Consider the following 15,843-nt stretch of genomic DNA (forward strand, 5'->3'; position numbering starts at 1 on the left):
CACTAGAACATGCTATCATACTTGGTGGTTTGAAAAACGCATAATTTTTCACATAATTTACATTATGACAATGGCTTTCTCCCCAGGCTGGAACAAACGGCTCGATTAGTTCCGGGTTCCACCTTTAGAAAATCCAAATGTGTTGTGATTGGTTAGCAGTCTCACTGCGTTGCAATTGGTGATCAGCTTACATGGCATTCAGTATATGCCCCTTCCCAAAGCAGCAAACTAGATTAAAGTGATTCTTACACTTGTCTTTGCCATTTTAAAGCTTGGGAGTGCCAGGATTATTTTTAATATAATTCCGATTGCATTCGTCTGAAAGCAGGGTTGGTCCTATCGTCAGCCTACGAGATCGCCGATACATGATATTATCATTATTGTGCTAATGTATTTCATTATTTATACGCCCGATACCATAAGGCTAGTGAAGCTATCTGCACTGTATGATGAATAAATCTCTTACTTCTCCGCCTCCGTGGATGATCGTCACTTTTGACTTATCACTCGTGTTTACAGCAGCTCCACGTGTTTCAACCCTCTATACCATGAGGTATATAAGTGAAAAAGCATAATAGGACTCCTTTTAATATTTGTCTCAATATAACTTACCTCAGTATCTCCAAATGACACTTTGTATTCTTTAGTCCAGTGCAGAACAACTTTACGCCTGAATCCTGCAGATTATTATTGTTCATGTTCAGCTCTTTCAGATTGGTATCTGATCGAAGAACTGCAGACAAAGCTTGACAGCTTTTGTCTGTTAGGCCACAATCATTTAGCCTACAATGGAAATACGATTACAAAATTATTAGATTAAATACATTGGTTAAACACAAATAATAAATGCATTTTTCACCTATAGCTTTAATTACAATGAAATATACATTTATAGTCTTGATCATCACCTTTGCCATTGTGATCATGTGCTCAACACTGGCTACAACGCTCAATGCTGTAACAACTCAATGTAAAAACATGATACTCTCTATAGAGTGCTCACAAAAATAAATAAAAAATAGGCACAGGAGCATTTGAAAGCAGCCACTAAAAAATAATAATAAAAAATCACTAGGTAGCTGATTATCTGTTGACAGTCACTGCAAACCTCAGCATGAATGAACATAGCACATTTTGCTACTAACAATAACTGGTTAAAGGAGAACAAAACTCTTCATTCTCATCTAAAGGAAAAACACAAGAAAATGTTGCTGGGCGTTGAAACAGTAATGAGAATGATAACGTAATTATTGAGATAGAGATATATGATGAGAGATATATGATAAAGACATGATAAAATAATAAGATTTGAATGTTTGATATAATGTTTATACACCAAAAGCAGAATGAAACACTGAGACTCATTTGAACTACACCTCATGGACTGTTTATCTGCTCGGCTCAAAGGTCAAAACGCAGCACAGCAAAATCTCAATAGAGTAGATGCATTTACTTGCTGATAAGTGTCACACAACCACTAAACAATGCTTCGAGATCCAATGTGAAGTGCTTGAACTCAGGGAAGAACAGAAATTACTCGTAATTTAAACTAGTTTAAAGCTGGTTGAAACAGGGATGACAAACACTGTGCACACTGAGTCAGAAGGTCTGGACTTTTGTCCATTTATACTTAATGTATTTAAAGTACTGTTTTTTATACAGATACCCAGAAAAGTTACTTTTCACCCTGGTATTAAGGTGCTATGTTAGTGCATTTAACTGTGGTTATCATGATTTAAATGTACACTACTAGGGAAGACAGATAGTGTATTTTAATAAAACTTCAACAATTAGAATTATTCAGTTTTACTCTATAAATATCAGGTTGATACAATTACAATGGCCATATCGTTCAGGCTTAATCTCCCAGAAAAACAAGATTTTCCGGGACATTTAACATTTTATCTCATTTTTCATGGGCTGAACTTTATGTCATTATTTTTTAGGTTTCCCAGGATACATGGGAACTCTGAGATGAATGTATTTTTCAGATGAAAGCAAGAAAATGACTTACAGTGCTCTTTTGGAGGTTTTGATGACTGCCAATAATCTAATGAGACACTCGTCTGATTTCTTGAATTTCTGAAGCTCAAACTCCTCCAGCTCCTCCTCTGATGTCAGCAACACAAAGGCCAAAGCAGACCACTGGGCAGGTGAAAGATCAGCAGATGAGAGACTTCCTCTGTTAAGGTGGGTCTGAATGTCTTTCACCAGAGTTTGATCGTTCAGTTCATTTAGACAGTAGAACAGATTGATGGATCTCTCTGGAGACAGATTAGCTTCAAATTTCTGCTTGATGTACTGAACTATTTCCTTTTTACTCTGGTCATTGTCGTATTCTTGCATCAACAGACCTCGTAAGAGTCTGCGATTGGACTGGAGTGACAGGCCGAGAAGGAAGCGAAGGAAAAGGTCCAGATGTCCATTGTCACTCTTGAGTGCCTTGTCCACTGCAGTCTTGAGCAAATCAATCACATTTTCATTTTTGTTTTCCTGTCCTGAAGACTCATGAGTAAATATATTTTCTTTCTTTGTGTCCAGAAACAGCTGTGCATAAAGAGCTGCAATGAACTCTTGAATGCTCAAGTGAACAAAGCAGTACATGGTACCTACAGTGATCCCTTTTTCCTCCTTAAAGATCTGGGTACACATGCCTGAATACACTGATGCCTTATAGACATCAATACCACAGGCTTCAAGATCTGATTCATAGAAGATCACATTGTTTCTTTCCAGCTGATGAAATGCCAATTTCCCCAGTGAAAAGATGGCATCTTTATCCCAGGAAACATCTTGTCTGTATTCTCCATCATACTTTCGTCTGCTCTGCTGGATCTGAAAGCGGAGAAAGTGTGTGTACATTTGTGTCAGAGTCTTAGGAGTGTCTTCAGTATTTGACTCCTGCAGTGTTTTGGAGGCATCATCAGCCTGATTGTATTTCAGATCATTATGTCTTTTCTCCTCCAAAATGTTCTGGAGGACAGTGGCTGAAATCCAGCAGAAGACTGGGATGTGGCACATGATAAAGAGACTCTTTGATTGTTTAACATGATCGATGATTTCTTTGGCCAGATTCTCATCTGTGAATCTTTTTTTGAAGTACTCCTCCTTTTGTGCATCATTGAATCCTCGTATCTCTGTCAGCCGGTCGATACAGTCAGGAGGAATCTTACTGGCAGCTGCTGGTCTGGTGGTGATCCAGATGAGAGCAGAAGGAAGCAGATTTCCCTTGATGAGGTTTGTCAGGAGAACATCCAGAGAGACTGGTGAAAATACATCATGCAACGTCTCATTATCCTTAAAGTTTACAGGAAGTCGACATTCATCCAATCCATCAAGGATGAACAGGACTTTAAATTGATTTCTTCTTGTAAGGTTTAGTCCTTTTGTCTCTGGAAAAAACTGGGTTATAAGGTCCATCAAACTTAGTTTTACTTTTTCCTTTAAGTTCATCTCTCTAAATGGAAGAGGAAATATGAAGCTGATATCTTGATTTTCTTGTCCTTCAGCCCAATCCAGAACAAACTTTTGCACAGAGACTGATTTTCCGATGCCAGCAACTCCTTTTGTCAGTACAGTTCTGATCTGCTTGTCTTCTTCAGGTGCTTCAAACAAATGTTTGCATTCAACCTGTATCTCTTGAGATTCATGACGTCTGGAGGCAACTTCAATCTGTCTTACCTCATGTTCAGTATTGACCTGTTCACTACAACCCTGAGTGATATAGAGATCTGTGTAGATGTTATTCAGAAATGTAGAGTCACCTTGCTTTGCAATTCCTTCAAAAACACATTGATACTTCTTCTTTAGGTTTGATTTTAGCAGATGAATGAATATTAGCTCATCTAAACACAAATACAGATATTTGTAATATTAGTTTCTCTCCTACATTTAAAAATGACAATATGACAGATGGCCATGAGTCTCTTACTTTTTAGAGTATCAGCCGCTTCATGTTGCTTCATCTCTCTCAGGAAGTAGAGTGTGAGATCAAGAGCTGCTTCTTTGACACTGCATCTGTTCTCATTAAAGTCCTTCACAAAGTACTGCAAGTCCTCTTTTTGTAATATTTTCTTAAACTTTTCCAATTCATTCTTTAGAAACATGATCATTTTGTTTTCGAGACCCTACAAACAATGCAAGAAAAAACAATGACAACAATAAAACAATCTTCATCTATATTTGGCCAAAACAATTGATCCTATTTGTTTTTTGTGAATATTTTTTTTTTATATAAAAATGAGTTTTCTTACCTGGAAGATCCCTGGGAGATCATCTGTGAAATTTCTGTTTTTCTTGTGAGTTTGGAAATCTGAATCTAATGTGTCATATCGAAGCCTGTTAGCAAATAAAATAATAAACTGCATTTTCAGGCAGAAATCATTTGCAAATATTTTTTTTTAAACAAAGGGGAAAATGAAGTGGCTGCTTAAGATCATGCTGTTAAGGTGTATGGTCTATTTAGGTATTTTCGATAATTTTTTAAAAATGTATGTATATATATATATATATATATATATATATATATATATATATATATATACACAATTAAAATTATTTTGAAAATAATTATTCAAAATATCTTTTGCCTTTATTTGCCTGCTCCTATTGGTTGTTTGTAGATCATCCGTGTGATAATTAGTTATTTAAATAAAATGTATACCATGATTAAGTTTTGAACAATAAAATCTCATTAAAACTACTAACTAAAATATTTTCTAACAGTTAATGTGTGACCAACAATAAGCAGCACCAGTATTACCTTTGGGTAGATGATGTTTTTTTCTCACTGAAATTTGGTCCTTTCTCTTTTGACCAGTCACTCTTCACAGACACAGAGCTGAACACATGTGAGGCTGATCTTACACTAATGACACAGAGAACAGAGAGAGGGAAAAAAATACAGCAAGAGATACCGTTTTATTTCAAGAGCTTCAAGTGAAGCGAAACGTTGATTCCACAGCCTTCACAATATCTACTTCACCTTAAAATACAAGTGTCTCTAAAATCTTGTTATAGTACACCCATATTATACCTGTTCACATCTTCACATGAGAAAATAGGAATTAATGTAAACTAATGTAGTGAATTTATATTATTTTTCTAAAACAAAACAGACGAGCTGTCATTTCACTTTTATGGCCATACTGACACAATGAAAATGTTATTAATTCTAGGGCTTTCATTGTGAAGCATAGCACCACAGGCAGGATTTGGAATAGGAAATGGATGTAATCGCAAATCTGTTTTTGCATCTTTTCCTACAAGTAATAACTGAATTAAAAGAGCTCTGTATTTTAATGCATACTAGTAAAAAAATGCAATTATGATGAGTAATGCTGGGATAATTTTTTCAAGCTAACCACTTGATATAGACTCCGTTTCACCTCTGTTTCTGTGAGAGATTCATCTTAGAGGGAGACTCCTTTCCTTGCTTCTCTGACATACTGCAGCTGAACAGCTCAACGCTGAGATATTTGTGGCGCAGAAGATGATCAGATGCTCATTAGGACCTAGACATGACATTGTGACACTGAGATGAATATCACGATAGTTCAGAGGGGAAACGATGATGGAAAAATAAGAAAGACAAATTACGAATGTAAAGTTAACAAACAAGCAATATGAAAAGAAAAAATATGCTTCAAAATATATTATGATGCAGAGATTAAACACTGCTACAAGAAAAAGCGGTTTTATATACACACTATTTATGTTTTTCAACTTCATCAGTTCTTTTTTATTTGATATAGTTCAGTGATAGGTGGAAACTCTTCTTGCGTTGCATGATGTAATGGCAGAAAAGAAACAAGTGAGAAATACAGACAAAGGAAAAGTTGGTTTTGGAAGAGATCGTTCTGCTGACCTTGCTGATAATCAAAAAAAGGAAGTCATAGAGACACATTCGTACACTCACAACAGCTATGCACGCCACATCCCAAGAAAAGTAAATCGGAGCCAAGGCTTTCTGAGGTACAAAATAACATTGTGCAAATATTGGATGTAGAAAATGAATCAGAATCCTGAAACCCTACACCATGAGATCCAACAAAACAGAGAACGCATAAACTCTTTAAAATAAGCCACTGAATTTATCTTCAAAGAGATGATGTTAAAGGAGAAGTCCGGTGTGATATTGACCTAAAGTGTATTGAATCATGATACCGAGTGTGAACGTACCTTGCATATGTCATCTCGGTTTGTGTCCAGCTGTCCGAAATCTGGGGTTAGTTAGTTAGTTAGTTAGTTAGTTAGTTAGTTGCTAACAACAGGTTGTCAATGAGGGTGAATAGGGCATCAGAGTAGCCATGTAAATAAATCACTGTTTTACGCCAGTTACGAGGCACACAGTAGCTCCACACTTCATTGGTAGACTTCCAAGGGCCCTGACATTTAAAACGAGACATTGAGAACTCAGAAAAAGCACTGGTAGTTTATTTACAAGAAGATTTATACAGACATTACCTGCAAGAAAAATCCCGGTCGCCGCCAACTTGAATTTAGTCACGATAAGTCGAGTGACGAGCAGGAAGGAACTTATCAGGTTTTAGTATAGGTCAATACCACACCGGACATCTCCTTCAAGGAAGTCAAATTCAGGAGACGGACATAGTGCCTTCAGTCATTAGTGATCATAAAATGAACATATAATTATCAGCCTTGATAATAAAAGATCTTGAGCATCTAATTTCAACAACTAAAAATTAAACGATTCACTTCTTAAAGATGTTCAGTTTAAGAATAAGGTTAAAAGTGTGATAAAGAGATGTTACAAGAAAGTCTTAAAGGGAGCAAATTTTGAAATATAAAATGTACAATTGGAATTAGAACAAATGTATGAATATAAAGCCAAGCGTGCATTTGTAAGGTCAAGGAGAAAGTGGTTAGAAAAAGGCCCATCGAATTCTAAGTATTTAGGAATTAAGATATGTCAAACCAAAAACAAAGAATAAATCTTAATTATACCCCTTTAATTAATAACATACGAAAGAAATTTTTAATGGGAGAGGCTTATCTAGACTAGTTTACACCAAAATGGTTATAGACACTCCAAAACGTATCATTAATGAGACAAATAAATGTATATATAATTTTATTTGTGAAAAAATAAACCAATATTTGAATTTAAAAAAAAAAAAAATACTTTGTAATCCACTTAACCAAGGTGGACTAAATGTACTTGATGTTGAAATATCCAACACTATCTTTGAAATGAAGCGAATACAAAATTATAATCGTTCAAAAGATAAGTTATGGTGTTATATCCCAAATATTATTTTTGAAAGAGTAGGTGGTATTGAAATTCTTCTTAATTGAAAATGTATTATTAACAAGCTTCCCAAAAAAACTTTCCAATTTTCACAAACAGCCATTGTTATCATGGATGATTATATATACAAACACAATTTTCTCCCTCGCGAGTGTTTAATTTGAAATAATAAATATATTGCACACCAATTGTTACACAAATTTAGTTAACTGGTTTAGACATTGGTTTGTTGGTTTCACGACTTTTAAATAGTAATGGTCACGTGCTTACCTATTCAGAGTTTTTAGAAAAAAAAAAATAATAATTTCATATACCTGTTAAGGAGTAAGTGATGGTAATTAATGCCATTCCCTCAGAACTTAGGAAATTATTAAGAAATTATATTAGATACAAAACCACATTTAGATTTCAGTCTTAAATTAGAAGGTATTTATATAAATAATAATAAAATAAATAAAAAAATCTTTAAGACTACTAAGATTTGCCAAATTTCCAGTGTTTTCTGTAAAGAGGAAAATTAGAGTATAGTACATTTATTTTATGATTGTATTTGTACTCTATTTTGGTGTGATTTGTTTTTGTTGTTGTTCAAGTACTAATGTTGAATTGCAACTCAAGGAAAATTATTTTTTATATAAGTATACTTTGGACTGTAAAGTTTGGTATATTGTAAATTTACTCATTGTATTATATGGAAACTTAACAAATCAATTCTTTGAATAATTTGTAAATATTTGTTCTTATTTGTTTATGATTGTATTTGTTTTGTTGTAATTTGTGTTGTTGCCCTTGTGTCTTCTTAGTTCGAGAAACTGCAAAAATAATAATTTTAAATAAAGTTTTACCATGATCACTAAACGACGGAGGGTGGACAAATATTTCTGGCTGCTTACTTGCGCAACAAAGAAGGCCTGTAAATTATAATTTAACATTGCAACTGAAAAATGCTTACATGATTTAAAATCCCTTAATCATTCCCCCAAATAACTGTAATTGTGGTAGCATTTAAACTTACTTGCAGTAGTACAGACGACCTTGAGCAGCACAAACAAAATCCAGAAGTCTTTGAAACACCTTCGATTTGTGATCTCAGGTAAACACATCCTCCTTCTTCTTCTTCTTCTTCTTCTTCTGGTATTTTTGGCAAACCAACGAAAGAGGTGCATATCCGCCACCTACTGATCTGGAGTGTGGTGTGAACAGATTTGGTAGGAAGAAAACAATAAATAAATAATAAAATCCTTATAAATTACTTAAAAAAATTAAATTCTTATATGTCCTGTCTTTTTTAGATAGCTAAAGAATTTCCTTAAAAAGCCTATTAAAGTAGTCTATTTCTCAAATGATACAGAAAAAATAACACAAATATAAAAGATAATGACAACTATCTAAAATCTCTGAAGATTTGACTTCTTCTTGATGCTGGTCTTCACTTGGAGGCTGATAGGAATATTTCAGCATTTATTGATGAACTGCAGTGGGAGGAGCTTCAATGGAATGAGGAGCAGATCTGCCCAAATTAAAGATAAATCAATTATTACAAACTATTTGTGTAATATTTCACACATTTTAAATATTAATGTTCACCTATCTATCCATCTAGTTACGTAACCTAATTAACCACAAAGCTTTTATACTAATTCACAACTTGTATCTCTTTTTATTTTCATTTACACATTTAGATTTACACATTTATATTACCTCTTACTAATTTATATGCACAAGACAACAAATATAGGGGAAACCCCATACAATTACCAAATATAAATAATGTAAAAAAGAAATAATAAACATAGAAACATGATTTTACAAATTTGCAAGGTACAAATAAACTGCCAACGGGGTTTAATGGAACAATTTGTTTTTGTATGTTTTAGTTTTAACAGTTTATCACCGATTCAATAAATAAATGCTGTTAGATTGCAAGATGGCACCACGGATGGCAGCCTCTGTGCTTAGCTCTCCAGTTGTTTTAGTGTTTTTGTTCGTTTTACCTGTTTTTTTGTTTTGCAAACACGATCAGTTTTACCAGGGATGAACTGCTGAACATTCGTCAGAACACACCACATAATATCCTACCGGTTTTTGATTATTCTGACGTTTTGCTGAACATAGTAGTTGGCGGCTTTCGGACGTGCAGGACGCGAAAGTAGGGGAAGGGCGCAGGCGCGCTCGTGAAGCTTCGTCAGCGTGGATTCAGGCTGTCGCTGCCAGGCATACATCTGGCGAATCTCCGCTCTCTACCCAACAAAACGGACGAACTCCTCCTTTTTATTCGGCGCGAGAGTTTTGCTCGTTCATTCTCATGAGCGTCTACATTCCTCCGCAAGCGCACGTAAACCTGGCGTTGCAGAAACTCGCTGATCAGATCACAGTGACAGAACAACAACACCCGGACTCTGTTTTAATCATTCTTGGGGATTTTAATAAAGCAAATCTCTCACGTGAACTGCCAAAATACAGACAGCATGTTATATGTCCCACTAGAGACAGTAATATATTGGACCACTGTTACACCACAATAAGGAATGCATATCACTCTGTCCCACAGCTTTGGGACTATCTGATCACGGTCTGGTCCATCTTATACCAACCTAAATGCAAAAACTTAAATCTGCTAAACCTGTAGTTAAGACTGTAAAAAGATGGACCAACGAAACAGAACAGGTCTCCTGTTTCTATTTGACTGATTGGAGTGTTTTTGAAGCTGCTGCCACCGATCTGGACGAGCTCACAGAGACTGTCACTTCATATATCAGTTTCTGTGAGGATTTTATGCATTCCTACTAGAACCTATTTAACAGACAACAATGACAAGCCATGGTTTACAGAAAAACTCAGACATCTTTGTCAGGCCAAAGAGGATGCCTACAGAAAAGGGGATAGAGTCTTGTACAACCAGACCAGGAACACACTGAATAAAGAGATTAGAGTGGCTAAAAAGACCTATGCAAAAAGGTTAGAAAACCAGTTCACTTCAAATGATCCAAGTTCAGTGTGGAAAGGCCTGAAAACAATCACAAACTACAGGACACCACCCCCGACCAGTGAGGCGACTCAACGACTTGCTGAAGACCAGGGGCCGTATGTATAAAACTTCTAAGAAATGCTCTTAAGAGTAGTCTTAAACTTTGACTTAAGTGTCAAACAATTCTTAGTAAGAAGTAGGACTTTTTTAAGAGTAGGAGACTTTTATAAAGAATCTAAAAGCAACTTTCAGTAAAGTTTGAGACTGATTCTTAAGTTCTGACCTAAGTGTTGTAAATTAAGGACTATAAATAGTGTTTAGGAGCTGAGACCTAGTCTTAACACTTAAGAACTTTTATGAATCACTCTTTATCTTAAGTCCAGAAATAAGAGTAAAATTATGTCACTCTTAGAATTTTGAAACACTTAAGACTAAAATTGGACTCTGAGAAGCGTTATACATACGGCCCCTGAATGAGTTTATAAAGAATCTAAAAGCAACTTTCAGTAAAGTTTGAGACTGATTCTTAAGTTCTGACCTAACTGTTGTAAATTAAGGACTACAATGATTGAAACACAAAATGGCCGCCCTTGACCTCTGAATCAGCCAATAGTGAGCCTGCTCATGTGAGTCACAGCAGCACAACACCAATTATTTGATGGAACTACAATACAAACATTTAATTATGACACTATTTAATATTTCAGTGTATTTAAACAAATGCTTTGCATTGTGGAAAATTATCACAAATTATTAGTAATGCTTTGAAATCCATGTCTCCTCATTTACAGTTGGAGCAATGATGTAAACAGCTCCAAGAACTCAAAGAAAGCCCACAAACTTAAAAGTTTCTTGTTTTGCAGCATGGTTTGACGGTCAGTTAACTGGTCAGTTAAAAGTCAATAAACTGCCTTTAAGTTGTGGCCAAGAGAGAGAAAAAAGTGTTACTGATTTTGTAAGCATATTGCATATTTGCTTGGAGTCAATTGTTTTACTTTTATTTTTTTGATAATAATGCAGTAAAATGTGTCATATTTTTTGGAATTGCTGTCCTACAAAGAAATTATAACCACACATGCAAAAACAAGAGAGGACCAACACAAAATTAATAACTGATTATGTTGTATTCAATGTCAATGTTGACAGTTTAGTGATTTTGTCACTAGATTTGTTGACGTCCTTCTCCCTTTTGAGACTTTGAGACTAAACCTTATTTAGATTACAACACTCTCCCACTGATATATTTATATTATATAGATCAGTGAACTCACCATTATGTCCTCATCCTCATCAGCTACATTGTGTGACTGTGTTAACTACTTTCAATTGAAAGCAGTTAGCAACATTGATCAGTGTTTTTTTTTTTCATATTTTGATGGTTTAAGTGAAATGTGAGGTCATTAAAACCCTCCACACATCACTTTTGGTCACTGATGTGTTTAGTAAGGTTAGTGGCACAATATTTAAGACCCTGCTTACTGTGTCATCACCAGTGCTTTGCTGCATTTTTACAATCTTTTAAATTTTCCAGTGAAAATAAATAAACAAACAAACATATTATTGCAGCTAGAGCATTGATTTGTAGAGTGTATTAAGTTATTATGCTTATTACTTGGTCAATTACAAAAATAAATACAATAAAGAATGCTTGATGGTCACGATTGTATCATTTTATCAACTCCATATCATCATAGAACTCCAATATGTCATGTGTGTATTGTAAAGTGTGTGTTTCATCCTTTTTGCTGCCATTGTGTTACTCCTAACTAGGTTAGGAGACCTCTCCAACTCTCCTAAATAATTTAGGAGCTGAGACCTAGTCTTAACACTTAAGAACTTTTATGAATCACTCTTTATCTTAAGTCCAGAAATAAGAGTAAAATTACGTCACTCTTAGAATTTTGAAACACTTAAGACTAAAATTTGACTCTGAGAAGCTTTATACATACGGCCCCTGAATGAGTTTTACTGTAGATTTGAAACCCCCCAAACCTGTTCTGACGATCTCTTCACACAACCATTACCACCTCCAACAACCCCCCCCCTCCCCTTCTTCACTTCTAATCAGCGATAATGAGATTCGCCAGGTCTTCTGGAAGAACCAAAGAAGAAAGGCACCAGGACCAGACGATGTGACACCAGCCTGTCTGAAAACCTGCGCTGACAAGTTGGCCCCCATCTTTCCACAGATCTTTAACAGGTCTCTGGAGCTGTGTGAAGTCCCTCACTGCCTAAAGGCCGGGACACACCAAGCCGACGATCAGCCATCTGGCCTCGTCGGGCAGTTGGTGGGCGTCGGTGAAGCGCGTCGGTTCGGTGTGTTCAGCACGTCGCCTCTCGTCGGCTTTCGTCGGGCATGACCGAACATGTTGAATCGGCGTCGGGCTTGTCGGGGCCGTCTGGGAAAGAGAGCGCTCTGATTGGCTGTTCACACATCAAATCAGAGTGTGTGGAGGACTTGAACGTGAAGTGATGTAACACGCAAACGAAGGATTCAAGAGGGAACCGGCTCGCTGTCATCATTTCGCAATTCACATTCATGTATATATTCATACTCATACACGTACATATAGGACACACAAACTATTAAGCCTGTTAACTTGAATTAATTGTAAGAATAAGGCTGCTCCCTTTAATATGACTTATGAACAAGGTATAAAATTGTAAACAAATATATGAATATGAATTGTAAACAAATATATGATTTAATATAATATAATATAATATAATATACAATTATATTATATGATTAATATATGATTGCTGTGTGCACAACGTTCATTATGTTTGAACGATAGAAATAGATACTCTTTGTATTTGTAAAGATTCCCTATTGAAACTCCTTATTGGGTAATTTTTTTTTTTTTAATTTTTTTTGTCTTGTTCTTCTGGGAGACATGAGGACCAGGTGATAATGTTCAAGAATGTGGAGACATTAGTGCTATATGCATGCAAGTACGGGACACAATAAGCTTGGCAGACTGTAATGTCTGAATGTGTAAATATTGGGTATTTAGGGATAAGTTGCCATTTTACGCAGCAGTGTACTTTCATTGTTATGCAATGAATAGTTCTTTGCAAGAATAACGGCGATTACTGTTCACCCTAACGTGTATTGTGAGAGCTTTGAAATGTTATAATTTTCAAATGAAAATAAGAAAATAAGGTACTAATAAGGTAATAAGGTAATAAATAATAAAAATAAAAATAATAATAAAAATAAGGTAATAATGCTACTATATATATATATATATATATATATATATATATATGTGTGTGTGTGCGTACAACAGGTGTTATATTGATATTGACTGTACTGATATACAGTACAATTTCCCAGTGATGTAAACACTTTGACTTTAAAAAAATCGTCTGGTGTACTTTTAAGTCCTTTTTTATCGCTAAACCAAGAGCTGACAGCGCCAGAGCCATTTGCAGATTGTCAGACATCTTCACAAAAGTTATGTGGTGTTGGGTTGGTGTGTCCCGGGGTTAAAACGTTCAACTATTATTCCTGTCCCAAAGAAATCCAAGATAACAGGACTTAACAACTACAGACCTGTGGCACTAACATCTGTCGTCATGAAGTCGTTTGAAAAACTGGTTCTGGCTTATCTGAAGGACATCACCGGACCCTTACTGGACCCCCTGCAGTTTGCTTACCAAGCAAACAGGTCAGTGGATGATGCAGTGAACATTGGCTTGCACTTCATCCTGCAGCATCTGGACAGACCAGGGACTTATGTGAGGATCCTGTTTGTGGACTTCAGTTCGGCCTTCAACACCATCATTCCTCCACTCCTCCACACCAAACTAAACCAACTTTCTGTTCCTAGCCCTATCTGTCAATGGATCACCAGCTTTCAGACATATAGGCAACAGCTGGTCAGACTGGGGAAATTCACATCAAGCAGCCGCACCACCAACACTGGCGCCCCTCAGGGTTGTGTTCTCTCCCCACTGCTCTTCTCCCTCTACACCAACGACTGCACCTCTAAAGACCCCTCTGTCAAGCTCCTGAAGTTTGCAGACAACAACACGGTTATTGGCCTCATTCAGGATGGTGACGAGTCTGCCTACAGGCAGAAGGTAAAAGAGCTGGCTGTCTGGTGCAGTCACAACAACCTGGAGCTGAACAAGCTCAAAACTGTAGAGATGATAGTGGACTTCAGGAGGAAACCCCCTGCACTTTCCTCACTCACCATCATGGACAGCACTGTGGCTACAGTGGAGACATTCAAGTTCCTGGGATCTTTCATCTCTCAGGACCTGAAGTGGGACACTTACATCGACTCCATTGTAAAAAAGGCCCAACAAAGGTTGTACTTCCTTGCCAGCTGAAGAAGTTCAACCAACCACAGGAGTAGGCTTGGGCGGTATTACGGTAATAGGGTATACCGCGGGATCTAAAATTAGCAACGGTATCAGTTTCAATACCGTTATACCGTCTTAAAAAAACAATGCACTTATAAGAGACAAGGATTTAATATTAATATTAATTAATATATAATATTAATATATAATATATGAGTATGCGTGGTTGTCATCACGTGACAGCGTGGATGAGAAAGAGAGAGGTGGGGAAAGATGGCGAGTAGCGCACCAAGTGACCTGGTCTCGAAAAAGAACAAAACTGCTCCAGTTTGGCAGTATTTCGGGTTTCGACCGAACGAGAAAGGAGAGGCGGTAAATACGGACGAAGCAATTTGCAAATTGTGCGACAAAAAGGTGACGGCGAGAGATGGAAATACCTCGAACCTAAGGTCGCATATACGAAACCACCATCCACTCACTGCTGCGAGGATGGAGCAGAGTTCACTCAGTGCAACAGTGTCAACGCCTCCGATGCAGGACCAACAACATCTAGGTCCACCGCCAGTACGCAGCCGACGATAATGGGGGCCTTCGGGAAAACAACAAAGTATAAAAGGGACAGTGTCCGTTGGAAAACCTGTACTGATGCAGTGACAAAATACTTGGCGAAGGAAATGGTCTCTTTCCACACAGTGGAAAAAAAGTCCTTTAAGGACATGGTAAAGGTCCTAGATGCCCAGTACGAGTTGCCTGGACGGAAATATTTCTCACAAACAGCCGTTCCACATTTATATAGTAAAGTTAGAGACAATGTTCAAGTGCTGCTGTCAGCGGCAGATAGTTATTCCTTAACAACTGACATGTGGTCGTCAGTTAACATGACACCATATATGTCTCTGACTGTCCATACTATTACACCTGACTGGAAACTTGAATCCAAATGCCTCCAAACTACGTATTTTCCTGAGAGTCATACGGCGGACAATCTTGCTGCTGCGCTCAGAGCTGCACTTCAGGAATGGCAACTTGACGAGAAAAAACTTTCAGCCATAACCACTGACAATGCTGCCAACATTCATGCCGCAATCAGGTCCCTGCATTGGCCGTGGCTTAACTGCTTCGGCCACATTCTAAACTTGGCTGTCACAAATGGATTGCATGACCAGAGGCAAAAAACCGAGCGCACCCTCGGACTATGGCGTAATATTGTCGGGGCCTTTTCACACAGCTGGCAACGCAAGCATGAACTCCACAAGAAGCAAGTGGACTTAGGACTCCCAAAACATAGTCT

The 15,843-nt window shown here is 36.9% G+C and overlaps 1 protein-coding gene across 1 annotated transcript; it reads right to left on the reverse strand.

The window, feature by feature from the left end:
- Positions 1 to 513: 513 nt before the first annotated feature.
- Positions 514 to 5,446, reverse strand: LOC141337861 (NLR family CARD domain-containing protein 3-like). The gene is made up of 7 exons (XM_073843441.1): positions 5,388 to 5,446; positions 4,763 to 4,867; positions 4,254 to 4,338; positions 3,932 to 4,127; positions 2,015 to 3,845; positions 613 to 783; positions 514 to 541 (listed from the first exon to the last, which is right to left on the reverse strand). Exons 1-7 carry the CDS (start codon positions 5,444 to 5,446, stop codon positions 514 to 516), a joined length of 2,475 nt encoding a protein of 824 aa, XP_073699542.1.
- Between the last annotated feature and the right edge of the window lie 10,397 nt (positions 5,447 to 15,843).

The sequence above is a fragment of the Garra rufa genome, chromosome 7 (assembly GCF_049309525.1).
Source record: "Garra rufa chromosome 7, GarRuf1.0, whole genome shotgun sequence".
Taxonomy (NCBI): Eukaryota; Metazoa; Chordata; class Actinopteri; order Cypriniformes; family Cyprinidae; genus Garra; species Garra rufa.